The sequence below is a fragment of the Rhizophagus irregularis genome, chromosome 2 (assembly GCF_026210795.1).
Source record: "Rhizophagus irregularis chromosome 2, complete sequence".
NCBI lineage: Eukaryota > Fungi > Glomeromycota > Glomeromycetes > Glomerales > Glomeraceae > Rhizophagus > Rhizophagus irregularis.
The window spans coordinates 21419-38272 of NC_089430.1; the positions used below are offsets into that span (position 1 = coordinate 21419).

At 26.8% G+C, this 16854-nt stretch overlaps 2 protein-coding genes across 2 annotated transcripts; both read left to right on the plus strand.

The window, feature by feature from the left end:
- Positions 1-2217: 2217 nt before the first annotated feature.
- Positions 2218-3464, plus strand: OCT59_011469 (uncharacterized protein; the record flags this gene model as incomplete). Its single annotated transcript, XM_066133743.1, has 3 exons — positions 2218-2409; positions 2487-2586; positions 3130-3464. 3 exons carry the CDS (start codon positions 2218-2220, stop codon positions 3462-3464), a joined length of 627 nt encoding a protein of 208 aa, XP_065989073.1.
- A 7666-nt stretch (positions 3465-11130) lies between these two features.
- OCT59_011470 (uncharacterized protein) lies at positions 11131-14500 on the plus strand (the record flags this gene model as incomplete). The annotated part of the gene is made up of 10 exons (XM_066133744.1): positions 11131-11151; positions 11321-11336; positions 11501-11664; positions 11754-11778; positions 11844-11992; positions 12072-12453; positions 12545-12735; positions 13614-13796; positions 13872-14255; positions 14327-14500. The coding sequence occupies 10 exons, from the start codon at positions 11131-11133 to the stop codon at positions 14498-14500; spliced, it is 1689 nt and encodes a 562-aa protein (XP_065989074.1).
- Positions 14501-16854: the final 2354 nt, after the last annotated feature.

Genomic DNA, 16854 nt, shown 5'->3' on the forward strand with positions numbered 1-16854 from the left:
TTTAAACTAACTAAATTTTTTATTTTAAAAATTATTTATTTAATAATATAGGAAGTAAGTTATTTATATAATTCTATTATGTTTATATAATATTTACATATAATTTAAATTAATAATTTTTTATTTAAAAAATTATTTATTTAATAATATAGGAAGTAAGTTATTTATTTAATTTTATTATATTTATATAGTAATATTTATATATAATTCAAACTAACTAAATTCTTTATTTAAAAAATTATTTATTTAATAATATAGTTTGTAAGTTATTTATCTAATTCTATTATATTTATATAATATTTACATATAATTTAAACTAATTAAATTCTTTATTTAAAAAATTATTCAAATATTTTAGATGGTAAATTTTTATTATATTTATATAATATTTACATACAATTTAAACTAATTAAAATTCTTTTATTTAACAAATATTTTAGAAGGTAAATTTTTATTATATTTATATAATATTTATATATAATTTAAACTAATTAAATTTTTTATTTAAAAAATTATTCAAATATTTTAGATGGTAAATTTATATTATATTTATTATAATATTTCCATATAATTTAAATTAACTAAATTCTTTATTTAAAAAATTATTCAAATATTTTAGAAGGTAAATTTATATTATATTTATAATATTTTCATATAATTTAAACTAATTAAATTCTTTATTTAAAAAATTATTCAAATATTTCAGAAGGTAAATTTCTATTATATTTATATAATATTTATATATAATTTAAACTAATTAAATTTTTTATTTAAAAAATTATTCAAATATTTTAGAAGGTAAATTTATATTATATTTATATAATAGTTATATATAATTTAAATTAATTAAATTCTTTATTTAAAAATTATTTATTTAATAATATAGGGAGTAAGTTATTTATTTAATTCTATTATATTTATATAATATTTATATATAATTTAAATTAACTAAATTTTTTATTTAAAAAAATTATTCAAATATTTTAGAAGGTAAATTTATATTATATTTATATAATATTATATAATATTTAAATTAACTAAATTCTTTATTTAAAAAATTATTCAAATATTAGATGGTAAATTTCTATTGTATTTATATAATATTTTCATATAATTTAAACTAACTAAATTCTTTATTTAAATAATTATTTATTTAATAATATAGCTCGTAAGTTTTTTATTTAATTCTATTATATTTATATAATATTTATATATAATTTAAACTAATTAAATTCTTTATTTAAAAAATTATTTATTTAATAATATAGAAAGTAAGTTTTATTTAATTTTATTATATTTATATAATATTTATATATAATTAATTTAAACTAATTAAATTATTATTTAATAATATAGCTCGTAAGTTTTTTATTTAATTCTATTATATTATATAATTTTATATATAATTTAAATTACTAAATTTTTTATTTAAAAAATTATTTATTTAATAATTATAGTTTGTAAGTTATTTATTTAAATTATTATATTTATATATAATTTAAATTAACTAAATTTTTTATTTAAAAAATTATTTATTTGATAATATAGGGAGTAAGTTATTTATTTAATTCTATTATATTTATATAATATTTTCATATAATTTAAACTAATTAAATTCTTTATTTAAAAAATTATTCAAATATTTTAGATGGTAAATTTCTATTATATTTATATAATATTTATATACAGTATAATTTAAACTAATTAAATTCTTTATTAAAAAATTATTTATTTAATAATATAGGAAGTAAGTTATTTATTTAATTTTATAATATTTATATATAATTTAAATTAACTAAATTTTTTATTTAAAAAATTATTTATTTAATAACATAGAAAGTAAGTTATTTATTTAATTTTATTATATTTATATAATGTTTACATATAATTTAAACTAATTAAATTCTTTATTAAAATATTTTAGCTTGTAAGTATATATTATATTTTTTTAATTTAATATAATTAATTTATTATAATTATATTATACTTACTTATAATCTTTTTAAATTTTATTTTAGTTGGTAAGTTATAAATTATTATATATAATAAAATTTATATAAAAATTAAATATTATTGTATTAAAATTTTATAATTTTATTTAGAGTAAGTATAATTTATATTATTCAATATTAAATTTTTAATTGTAAATTATATTTTAAATTTAAATATAATTTTATTTTTTATATTTAAAGATTTGGTAATAGTGGAAGTAAAATAATGGATCAATTTATTTTTAAAAATAAATTAAAATGGATTTCTTATGATAAATTTGAAAATATTAATAAATATTCTGATAAAGAAGGATTTGGTACTATATATAAAGCTAAATATAAAAGGATTAAAGTAATTCTTAAAGATTTTAATCATCTTAATAATTCAGATGAATGTTTAAATGAATTTTTAAATGAAGTATGATTAAGTATTTTTTTTTTTATGTTAATTATTATTTATTTATATTAATTTACTAAATATTATTTTTTTTATAGTGGAAAATTATTGATTCAAATAAAATTATTAAGATATATGGATTTACAAAAAATCCAGATACTTTGAATTATATATTAATAATGGAATATATAGATAAAGGTAATTTAAGAAAATGTTTGACAGAAATAACAAATACTTGGAAACAAAAATTATTTAATTTATATAAAATTATTGATGGTCTTAATGATATTCATAAAAAAAATCTTATTCATTATAACTTTCATGATGGCAATATTTTATGTAATGAATATAAAGAAAATATATATGGAATTTATATTAGTGATTATTTGGAATTACACCAACTTACAAAATTTTTTTTTAAAAAAAATAATATTTATGGTGTTATACCATTTATGGCACCTGAAATTTTAAAAGGTCAACCTTATACTCAAGCTAGTAATATATATAGTTTTTCTATGATTATGTGGGAATTTACATCTGGAATTCCACCATTTAATGATAAAGCACATAATCTTCAACTTGCTTTAAATATTTGTAAAGGTGAACGTCCTGAAATTATTAAAAATACTCCACAATGTTATATAAATTTAATGGAAAAATGTTGGAATGAAGATCCATTAAAAAGACCATCTGCATCAACAATTTTAAATATTATTAAAAATTGGATTTCTTTTCCTTTAGAAAAGAAAATTGAAGATATTAATGAAGAATTAAGAAGCAATATTATGGAATTTATAAATGCATCTAATAATAATTACATTAATCATACTGTAAAATTTCATCCACAAGCATACTATACAAGTCGTTTACTTGATTTTACTAGTATAAATTTAAATGAAATTTTATTTCTTAAATTAAAACAAGAGCTTTTTAAATTAGAAAAGATTATTGAAACTAATGATCAAAGTTCTTACCAAATGGAAAAAAATGATTTGCAAGCTCAATTAATTCAATTAAAAGCTAATATTCAAGAATCAAAATTTCAGCAAGATCAATTTAAAAATCTATTAATTTAATTTCTCAAATTTCTTAAATTAATTATAAGTAAATAGAAGAAAAAAAATTTTAGGTTAGAAAGATTGCTAATATTATTTAAATTTTTAGAAAATTTTTATATAAAAAAGGTTCTAAAAATACTTTTATTAATAGAGATTTTTGTTATGCATTAGTATTTATATTTAATTTCAAAATTAATATATAAAACAAATAGGCAATTTCTATTTGTACACGGGGTATTTGAACTCAGGTCATGTGATTATTGCCATTTTGACTAATAGTATAAACTTCAAAATTAGTAGATAAATGGATTTTTGCCTGCTCTACAAGTTTATCTAAGGAATCAAAGGTGCTTTTGAATGTCAGTTTTGACTTTACCTATGAATAATTGATTTTGCCGATCGCTCTTAAAAAAATTTAGGAAATGATCAGCAAAGACAGTTTTTCATATATTAGTCAAAAACAGCATTCAAAACCCCCTTTAATGCCTTAAGTAAACTTGCAGAGTAGTCAAAAATATATATATTTAAGATTGCTTGTTTAAATCTCTTCAAAATCCTATGATTAGTTTCGTCAAAATTTTACTATAGATTTATTATAGTTTCGGCAGAGTTTCAGCAGTTTCGGCATTTATAATAAGTTTCAGCAGTTTTGCCTTTCTCCAAAGTTTTGCCAGTTTTTTAATATAACTTTAATGTAGTTTCAGCAGAATTTCACTTTTCGGCGAAATGCCATCTTGCCTAAACCCCTAGGTTTCGGCAAGCAACCTTACATATATTGCATAAAAAAAGTAAAATGGTGTGACATTGGTGTCATTATATTTCATATGATCCGTGTTCAAACACCCTGTGTAAACTTTGAAATTTTCAAATAAATAAATTAATTCTTTATTTTTATTTTTAAATTTCTTTTATTTATAATTAGTTTTATTTTTTAAAATCAATCATTTTATTAAATAAAAAATAAAATATTATATTAACTGTTAATAATTTATAAATTATTAATATTTTAAAATAATTACAGTTAATTCTTTTTATAGTTATTTCTATTATAATTATATTTTATTATATAATCATACTAGGATCCTAAATAATACTGATACAATTTACATTTGAGTTTGTGTAGAATTTATATTAAAATTTTTCAAAAGTTGCATATTACAGATGTGTTTTCAAAATTTTATTATCATACATACCTCTGTTTTTAACATAACCAGTGATTTGATTTTAATAAAATTTATATCATTAGATTTGTTTTGATGGGAGGATTCTAATGATAGTAAAATTGAATTTCTAGCTTCAATATCGACAGAATTATATCATAAAATGCATTTTTACTTTAGTATTTAAAGTTTATTTGTGAGTTATATTAGTATTATTTGGGTTCTATTATATTAGTTAAATGATTAAAATAAAATTTAGGGTTAGGGTTAAAGTTACGGTTTTCTGGTATGAAAAAAGTTATAATAAAAGTTCATCAAACAATATCTACCAACAAATAAAAGTATTTAAACTAAGTAAGTGTCTGCACGCCATTTTAATTCCTCTTAAATAACTTTTTCATCCAGCTCCTTATGCGTAATAAAGGAGCAGCACATTAATACAACTTTCCTAATTATTGATTACAGCAGTTGTAACGCCAATTAGTAATCAATAAACTCCTTATATTCTTTTTTAATCAAAAATAATAAAAAATTAAATTAAAAAAGAGATGAAATCAGAGGAATTTGTTTCATCAAAGTTTCATCTAGCCTTATTAAACTAATAAGGTAAAATGAATTAAAAATTAGCAATTAAAATTAATAATTAAAATGGCATAAAAATGGAACAAATAAATGAAAATCCAAAATGCCAAAAAAAACTGCAGCATGTGTATGCGGTAATGAATCCTATTGGTTCATGTCGATCTTTGTGATGTAGTAAAAAATTTGAAAAAATTTTTTCTAAGTTAAAAGTTACATGACTTCAGTTAAACTTATACATAAAGCTCTGCATGAGCCGAGCCAGCTTGTGAGCTGGTTCAAGCTTTTCAAGCTGAACTGAACTGAGTCATAATTAAATTGGCTTAGTGGTTTGTGAGCCAGCTCGAAAAGAGCTCGAGCTGGTAATAGGCTTGGCTCAAAAAGCTCAAGCCGATAATAGGCTCAGCTTAAAAAGCTTAAGCTGATAATAAGCTCAGCTCAAAAGGCTCAAGCTGGCTTGTAAGTTATCATACAAAAAACGTTGCAAAACGTTTTTGTATTATAATATATTAAAAAAACGTTTTGCAACGTTTTTTTTCAATATTTTAATAAAAAATGGTGCGAAACGTTTTTCATAATAATATATTTAAAAAAAAATATTTCACAACATTTTTTTTCAATATTTTAATAAAAGGATAAACTTATTCGTAACATCCTATTACACATCTTATCTGTAACTACCTCGAAAAGTTAGGTCGGATAAAATAATTTATATGTATTTTTATTTCGTTTTTTTTGTTTTTTTTAATAAATTTATTATAAATTTTATTATTGTAAAAAATCATATGACTGAACATGGGTGGCTTAGAATTATACGGTAATGATCATCCACGCAAAAATAAAATAAGCAGTACAAGTATTAACACACAATTGTTTAAACTTCATCCTTTATCTAAAGAAACTTAACTCTTCTATAAACGTCAACGATTTCTGCAAATATGATATATACAGTATCATTATATAAGTGTCAAAAATGAATCAAGATAAAGAAATACAATGAAAAGATAATATTACCGATTCTGACATCTCGCACTATTATGTCCTGCTTGACCGCACGTTTTGCAGGTATATTTTGCGCGAGACTTTTTTTCGGTTGATGATTTAAACCACTTTGTTTCTGGGCATCCTTTATACCGCAAATCTAATGGATTTTCAACTTGTTGAAGTTCATTTTCTTTATTATCATCAACTTGGACTTCAGAACGTTCCATAAGTTCTTGGTTTCGCGTAATTATTATTTCCTTGTGTCGAATAATAAACTGTTTTAACCAACTAACCATTTCATTATGACTGTCAAGTTCAACAGAAAGTTGAGCTGCCTGTCGTGCAAGTCCCCATACTTCTCCATATTTGACCTTTTTCTTTGCCGCACAACGTAAAGCATCATCAGCAAGTTTGAAAAGTGTTGATTCACACCAGTATACGCGTTGATCAACACCAGCTAGTTGTTCAACGCGTTTTACAATATTAATCAACACCCGTATACTGGAGTATATCAACGCTTAATGTTAATATACGCGTCATTCAACTCTAATGTGTAGTTCAACACATTATGCATTGTTGTTCAACGCACTGTATATTAACACAACTATATATATAATATATTAATTAAATTATATTTATTTTGCTCACCTTAGGAACCGAACCGATTACCTCAATTACACTATTAATACGTCAAATCTCACGACCTAACCATTGTACCATTTAATTTAAGTATATATATACATATATTATAATTAATATTTAAAAAAAAATTTTATTGCATCACGTGTTTTATGTAATGTAAGCTTAATATGCGTTTTTCACTGCCAGTGAACGCGAAGTATAATTATACTATAATTATCATATCATTTTAACTTTACTAAACAACATATTAATTATCTCTACTAACTAAATACTTGCAAGTATAATATACTGTATTTATTGTTTTACGCAATTTATCGAAATTAAAACATAAATGTATTAACAAAATATTCATTTTGTCGTTCGGCACGTTGAACTACTTGTACCAATTCTATAATTGATTCAATAGGCACAAAGTTATACGTGTTTATAATCTTCAACCAAGGACAATCATATTTGTATAATTGTCTTGAATTACAAAAATCGTACCATTGTACAAGGGCAAGATCAAACGACAAATCTTTTTCGATAATTTTAACGTTAATCAACATAAGAACCTAAATATAAAATAAGTAAGTTATTGCTTGGATTATCATTCGTTAGTAGTTCAATATTAAATAAAATTCTGTACCTTGCCAAAACATGCACCACCTTCGGCTGTATTATAATCTTTAGACTCTTCCTCGCTCATGCTGATTGACACATCACTAAATGACGGTTCGTTATAATACAAGCTTTTTGCTCTAATGTAATCCCCGCTTGAAGAAATATTAGCATAACTATACCAACTAATATTAATAGTTTCATTATCGGTTAACCCTTCACATAAATCTAAAAACTCGTTTAACGATTCCAGAAAATATTCTAGAGCCGTTAGAGCTTCACGGGCCAAGCTATTGTTTGATCGGTAATTATTGAAAAACGCATCAAAATCTTGCAAATTAAATGTGCCTAACAAACTATTCATTAGAGTTTTTTGTTTGCGTCTATTAACATTTGTACGCTGAAGTAAGTATTTAATTATCCCTTTTCGGTAAACCTATATATAATATAACAATATTAATTTGTGATAATGCATTGAATATCGTACTAGCTGTAATACCAACCGATTTAATCATTTGATCTGTTGGGTCACGCTTATTACTAGACCTATAGGGTATTTTTACGGCTTCTTTATGTAAAAATTCATACGTTTCCATCGTAAACCCGTTGATTGCTCCATATTCTCTAATTGTCTTAATGATATGATAGCACCAATTATGCAGCTTTGGTAATCGAAGTTCTGATAGAGAATATTCTTTAAATAGTTTTATAAAGCTCTTTGCCCATTGTTTGATTAGATTCTTTAAACAAAATAAAATATAATCATGTTAATTGCAATATTCATAAAAAACTAATCATCATATTATCTCGCTATCATACATCAAAAATCACCAGCTCTGATTCCTTAAAATACTCCCGTCGGCTGTATAAATACATCTTATTCCAATAATAATACACGTTAACCAATGCTTCATCAGATCGTTTGGCTCGGGATGTACTTATCGATGATTTGTGGTGGTTTATGACTATTCCTTCTATGACGAAAACAAATACCTTCATCATATTCCGAAATTCATTGGCAGTAAACCGCTTAATATTTTCCAGGCCATTCTTGAATATCTTAAGGCCAGGAAATCGTGGGATTTTAGCCAAACGATTATCAAGTTCGTCAACCGCTATTTGACCACACAATTCTTTTAACAACACCCTTGTGTAGGTCACTTGATAATTAAACAATCCCAAGTCGAGATGATGCATTCGGTCAGGTATTGTTGACAAATAAATATTTAACTGACTATCGTTTATTTTTGAGTAAATATATTAGAAAATAATTGGCAAAATAAACACACTTTCTTTAAAAATCACGTGATACGTACGGATAATTCCAAAAGATGTTTTTCATATCGTGTAGAGAATATTGTTGTGCAGAATTTTGTTCAACAAGACATCTCATATTTTCTGGTGTTCTTAAGATAATTTGATCGTTTGTTAACTCCACATTGTTCAGCTTCTCACGCTCCACCAAACATTTATGACAAGGGTGGTGACAATTAACAGAGTTAAATGTTAAAGTTACCGCAGCATTTTCTGGTAAATCTCCTAACATTACGGAAATAAACGGAAAACACCACTTTATACCATTATCTGTTTGAAGATCAAATCCACCATTATAGTCAAGTAACGATCGTGTCAATATATTTAAAGCATATTGATAAAGGACTCGCTTGGCTAACCGAAAACTCTTTGACCTCTTTTGTGAAATATCTTTTGCCTTTAGGATCGGCAGATAACCCAAAAGTATTTTGGCATCAGGCCTATTTCTGCGCCAACTAACTATATTACCAAGTGTCAAATAAATGGGATGTTCGCTGGTCTTTCCTAAGTGATCACGTGTCGTAGCATCCGAATATAAAATTACTGACAATACATTTGCACCATTAGGAAGTGATTTTTGGACTCTTTCCCACCATTGTCCATTATATTGTTCGTTATATATTCTTTCTCCGTTATGATTTAATAGTGTAAATTTAAAAGTACAATGGGCAAATATATCCTTATTGCTCAACAATTCCTTTATAACGTCAAAAATCGGACGATAATGAAGATAATACGTTTCTTGTTTATATGTCATGATAGGCGCTTTTTTAAAAGAAATATGTGGTACAACAATTTGATCCAACAATTGATGACCTTTTTTTACCGACGTAGGTAAAATTACATTATCGCGGCAAATCTTTTTTGAAAATTTAAGTATATCGTTACCACATGCATCAGACAAATTCCATTTAGTAAGCAACTCCATAAAATTTCCAAACTCTTCGCTTGGAAATTCTGGTATATTTGTTACTCTAATATCAAGAGATTCGAAGGTTAGGATTGGTTCAACGTCAATTAGCGAATATTCGATTTCAATGTCTCTTGATTCGTCAATCACTTCCTATATATGGATGTTAATAGACAATAAATACTTGATAAATATGTCGATCGCTTTCTATATATAGACATATATAGACGCACACAAAAGTATAAATTATTTTAATTTCATTTAACGTTGATTTCTCACCTCCTCTTTCTCTTCCTCTTCCTCTTCATAGCTCACCTCTTCTAGTTGTTCATCATTATCGCTCCCTTCCTCTTCTTCTTCCCCTTCGTCTTCCCCTTCCCCTTCGTAGTTCACATCCTCTAGTACTTCATCATTATCTTCCCTTTCTTCTTCGTAGTTCACATCCTCTAGTACTTCATCATTATCTTCACTTTCTTCTTCGTAGCTCACCTCCTCTTGTACTTCATCATTATTAGTACTCCCCCTCTCTTCCTCTCCCTCTTCGTAGCTCGCCTCCTCAAGTCGTTCGTCGTCACCCACTTCCTCTTGTTCATGTTCTACTTCTTCAGCAATTTCTCTAAGAACTTTATCAATTATATCATCGTGAGTTTTCACATGATTTCGTAGAGAAGCACGACGACTGAAGACTCTTTCACAATGTGGACACGAGTATATAGCCATTTTTTGAAGTTGATTTATGGTGAATAAGTTTTTTATTTGACGCTAGCAAAGTAAGTTAATTTATATAAAAACATTAAGGTTTTTTACATGTTGATTTATTATATTAACTTGTTTAACAATAATTTGACTATATGCCTCAATAATATTAACAATACTTAACAATACAGTATTGCTTGACGTATTGCACGGTTTACACAATGTTAACAGTTAGTGTTACTGATTACGATCAATCAAGAAATACATACATTAAATTAATCAATCATCGTGTCGTTTAAATATTTAGGTGAGGATATCAAATGATACCATCAGTTAACTGCGTAATGATACTGATGAAAATATTCACATTTAAGGTGTCAACAAACACAACAAACATCATAGAAATTAACGCATAATTATTATTATTAGTACTTTTACGACGAATAAAATAAAGGATTAATTAATACAGTAAACTGGAACGTCCAAAAGCAAAACCGAGCGTTGGATGAAGGTAATTATATTTTGTTGGAAATTTCACTTGTTTTAATTTACATCCTCGATATTTACAATTTCCCGTTAAAATTTTCTCTCTTCTTCAGATTTAATCTCTTCCTTCTCTTTATTGCTCACCTCTACTACTAGTTGTTCTGTTCATCGTTAAACGCTTTCATTTCTAGCTGTCCATAGTTACTCATCACGTCTACTTCATCAGCAGAAATTCAATTTGAAACATCACATGATTTCGTAAGGATGAACAACGATTAACAATGTGATGAACAACGACTAATACTTTTTTGCAATGTGGGCGTTGAAATTCGAAGTGAAGAAATGAATCAGATTTGTCGTTGCAACACGTGACATGACTAATACTTTTTTGCGATGTGGGCGTTGAAATTCGAATGAATCGTTGTAACACGTGACATTGCGCCGCAATTTAGTCTTAAAGTAACATCTAGTTAAGTAATTACATTAATTATGTTTGTTACAAGTTACACTGGACACTAAGTAAGTATACTAATCATTAGTATACTTGAGTATACTTACGTATAGGTAAATCAAGTAGATCATCACACATAAGAGTTAAAAAATGATTGCTTTTTTTTCTCACATTCTAATATTTTTTTTTCTCATTCTCACATTCTAATAATCAATTAATTCTCTCTTGTCAGTCATCTTTTTATCAATGGATAACGACGACAACAAAAATAATAATAATAAAACCAGCGGCAAACGCTCTTTAGATTTTAATAATTTAAAACGCCCAAAACCTACTACTAGATCTAGTACTAGGTCTACTAGATCTACTAGATCGTCAACGAGTATGAATATAGAAGTAATTATTTTAACTTTAAATTATTATATATATTTGGTTGTAAATTATTATGATTGTATAAATATACTTATATAATTAATATCTTTTAGATCAACGAACAAAATAATTTGAAAGGTTTTATTTTAGTTTTTTTTTGAACTTGTGTGAACGAATATCTAAAAATACATTATAATTAACAGATACCGAAGCCAATCATCAAACAATTTCAGACGCTTCACAAATAGAGACTCCAAAAAAGACGAAAATTGCAAGGTTAGATTTGTTTCGTGATAGAGATATTGATGAGATTATTATCGGTACCAATAAAACTACCAAAGGATCTTCTCAAGTAATATCAGTTATCAATTTTGTTATTGTTTATATTATTCATTATTAGTTTATTAAATACATTTTATTGTTTTCATCAGGCAATAAATGAATCATCAACAATATCCTCTTATATCCCTTCGGTGGTAATTTCTCCTCCTTCCTTCTCTCCTCCTTCCTCTATTAAAACAACGATATCTGATAAAGCAGCATCTGGTGGTAAAGCAGCATCTGATAAAGCAGCATCTGGTGGTAAAGCAGCGTCTGATAAAGCAGCATCTGGTGGTAAAGCAGCGTCTGGTAAAGCAGCGTCTGGTAAAGCAGCATCTGGTGGTAAAGCAGCGTCTGGTAAAGCAGCATCTGGTGGTAAAGCAGCATCCGGTTCTAGTAAATCATCATCATCCAGCGTTAAGGCAGTGATTAGTAAAGAATCGCCATCAAATAATAATGTGACAACATCATCATCTAAAGTAACGGATCAAGGTTAGATACGATATATACTGTTTGTTCATTGTTGTTTTGTTAATAAATTATCAAATTGGTTCTTATTATTCTTATTAACGATAATTTATAGCAGTTAGTTCTGGTGAATTTGCCAAATTAATACAAATTAATCAAAAAACAGCATCAAAACTCAACACGATTATTAATAATCAAGAAAGGTTTGAAGCTATGTTAAACGAACAAAAAGACCAGATTTCAAATATAATGTCGGTATTAGATTCTCATCGCAACGTTGAAACTGAAGTCGAGGTTAAAAAAAGGGTAAAACGAAAAAGAAAGACAAAAACTCAGATGAATTTTATCACGTTGTCACCGGCACCTGCCACGTACCGATAGACGAAATCTTAACATTTATAAATATATATATGTCCGTGCTTGGTTTAGATTTTATCATTTTAATTTATTCAAAATTTCAAACTTCGATAATTTCCCTTAGTGTTATCATAACATTATTAATTATCATTATATTTTCCTAAGTTCCCAATATTATTTTCAATTTCAAGTCAAAACTCCCTTTTTTCACTTAAGTCCAAAATCTCGATCTTAAATAACTTTTCTTATCTTGAATATCTTTTCTTATCTCTTGATCATCTATCTAAAACTTAACATTCCCCAACAATTTACTTGTTATTCCATTATACATTCTCCAACTTAACATTTTCATTATAAATCTGTATCCATGAATTATTTCCCCAACAATTGATTTGTCTGATTCCCTTTTAATTTATCATTTATAATTTTCCCATTCCATCATAATTTATATGATCCATAATTTTCTCATTCCATCAATTAAACTATCAAAGTCCTCCCAACGAAATAATAATCTATTTATGCTAGACTACTAATAACTAATCTAATAATATAAATAATTATAAATAACTGAATTATAAATAAATATTATTATAAATAACTAACTATTGTACAACTATAATAATGTATTTCTAATTATTTCAGTTAAATATTCTTTCATCGGTTAAATGTTTATCCATATTCCATTCGGTATTTCATTCAGCCTTCGGATAATTATTCCTCTGTTCACGTGATTATTTCGATATCTAGGGTTACAACGTAAATATATGGTTTAAAGTTATGTATTTCTTTATATTATTTACTAAATATAACAATTTGTATGTATTAAGGATGCGATTAAAGATCTTTCTTATGAATTATTTCATGAGCATCGACGAGTAACCGACCGACAAATGAAAAATCGCCTTAAAGAAAAATTAGAAAATGATGAAACATCCGCCAAAATACTCATGAAGTTGTCCGGAAAAGGAGTTTCGTTCGATTATTTGTGGGATGATAGAATGCATTCACAAGTAAGTAGTATTTGTATTATATATTAGTCATTAATTGCCAAATTTATAACAACTTGTTTATTTTATTAAATATAGTTACTTGCTGCAAATCGCGTTAAAAAAGGTTACTACATTAGAAAATTGAAAGAAAGTTTGTGGAGTACTTTCGGTATTAATAGAATAACGCCATTCAAAGATAATTTCAGCAAACAACAGATGCGAACATGGAAAGCAAGTAAAAACGTTCAACAGGTCCATGAAGATTTATACAAACCGAGCGACTCAGATGATCCATCGTCTGATACTTATATTTCGTTAATAATTAAATCGGTTTTTGCATCTGATAAAGAGCGTACAAATGAAAACGCCATTTGGGTTCAGTCGGTATTAGAAGTTATATTTGACGAGGAACATCTTTCGTCAAAAAGCGATGCAGACATTGTCGATTCATGGACCGGAAATATAACAGATACAGACGTGGTAAGTACTCAACTGAATTGTATGTAATGTTTTAAATTAAATTACTAGTAATATTGTATTTCTTTATTTAGGATTCTGAAGAATGTGAATGTGAGTCTTCGCCCAAAACACCTATAACACCTATTGACGATGATGATGAAATCATTGGAGTTGATAATCGTGTTGATGATGTTTATGATGAGCATACGACGGACGATAATCAAGCAGCTGATTTAGAAGTTGCTGATTTAGAAGAAGAGCAATAAAAGTTCACGTGACTTTTATAATTTGATATTATTCGTTGTTGTCATTTTTTGTCTTCTAATCTATATGTATTATTCTAGTATGCATTATATTATGTATCAATTGCAATTTAGCAATATCATTCAGTTAATAATATTAATATAATTATCGCGTTTCAGTTTGTAGAAAGATCAATCAAGTGATTCAGTTGTACAAATCACATTCCCACCTTGTTATGGTTGTGTCACCAGGGGCGCTATGTCAACGGAAATTTAGTACGTTGATCGCTTAAAAATCCGCGGCAATCCAATTATAACAAGAGGAATTTACATTAGATAATGTATTTGAATTGATACGTATTTTATCATAAATAAATTTACATATTTTATATAATATATATATTAATAATATACAATAAAATCATTGCTTTACGCATTTTTAATATCAATATACGCGTTTTTATACATTGTATACACGTTTTTAAACTATCGTTGTTTTACTGTATGTTGTTTTACATTTAAATTGGTGTTGTTTTACGCGTTTTTCAACGTTTTTAGGTGGCGTTGATTGACAAAGGGTTCGTTTCCCTACGTTTTTTGGCGTTGAGCAACACATGGCGTTTTTCAACACTTTATACGCCTGTTTAAAACTTGCTGATGATTAGTAATGGTTGTAGGAACAGTAGAAGGATTTGGAGTGAATACTACACCCGAAAAATTTTGAGCAGCTTTTGTATTTACAAAACAACAAGTTTTTGCTGCTGCGTCCTTATCTTTCTGATTATCGATACAGTCAAACCTTGATATAGTGAACCCTTGATATAGTGAATTTTTCAGACAACTATAATAAATTTCCCCTCGCTATAACGAATTAACCAATCAAATCTCTTAAAATCTTCACTATAACCTTATAGCGAAGTTGAAGTCTAGACCCTAGGGTTCGTTATAACAAGGGTTGACTGTATACCACCTCGAAGGTATCATTTGGATTTGAAATCCTGCAACTTGTGAAGTCATCATTATTCGAAAGTAGTGGCGACATATAATGCCGCAGGATATATTAGACATGCACGAACAAAGGTAAGAAATGGAATCAATTATCACCACGAAATATATATGCTTTTTATTTTCAGGTCGCATATCGGTAATCTTCCATACTTCTTGAATGTTTTCTTCACCAACTTCAGCAATTATTGACTTCAACAGAATTTGCTTAGCATCATATGAATCTTCAACACATCCTTCCATTACACCAGCTTCTGGATCCTATATAGCAATAGTATTAGATTTCGTTAACATTTCAATATATAAAAAAGACACTAAATACCTCAACGATATTTGGTTCCACTTGACTTGGTACAAAGTAAAGGCATTGTGCCATTTCCATACGCTCAGCAGACAATATTTGTGGGGTTAGGTATTCAGTCATTATTTTATCGACTTTAGGAAAAAGGTCTTGACTAACCGTTATAATCCCCACGTAAGTTGATAAAATGCGGTACTCAAAAAACCGATTCCATTGAGCTTCATGTTCAAACCGTGCATCAAGAGCATCTGCGAGACCGCATAATGTACTGTTTGCTGACAACTCACGCTTGATTATATTATTGTGACTTTTGACGCGGAAAGTAGTTTGAATTCCTGCGGTGAAAATTTTTGACGTAAATGCACGAGCTCACGCTTGACGACTAGGATAAAGAGCTCTCATCAGGTAATCCTTTATACTAGGATATTTTTCTATAAGCTTAGACCACCTTTCATAAAAAAGTTCTTCATACAAACTGTTACGACATGAAAAAAAGCTCCGAACGAAACTTTCATATTGATCGCTGAGCTTTGATTTAACATTCTTTGGTAGATTTTCGCTGATATGGAAAATGCAATGAATCGGGTGAGTTGTCTCGTATATTTGTGTGATCGCTGCGTTCATGGTGGGATCGGCATCTGTGATGAACACTAAAGGTTCTGTCATTGTTGCTTTTTTTGTGCACTCCAAAATCCATTTATAAGATTCTACCGATTTGTCAGATACGAGGGCTTGAGCTACAAGTCGTGATTTAGTATTGTTATTAACGACAAGGAAAAGTGATAATGGCATTTGATAACGGTTGGTCTTAGCAGTGTTATCGTTTAAAATAACATCATGATACTCTAACCAAAGAGTAATTTGGGACATAGACATCCAAAAAAGCTGAGTAAGTCTTTTATCTTGATCAAACTGAAAATCAATGAACCATCTGGGATCGTTTGACTTATGCTCAATTAGTATTTTTAGTAAGCGAAATGCATCATGGATTACATCTGGCCTAACCTTATATTTTTGTATTACATTAGAGAGATCACAGTCGAGAATAGATATAGTCAGAAATTTTGCCTTC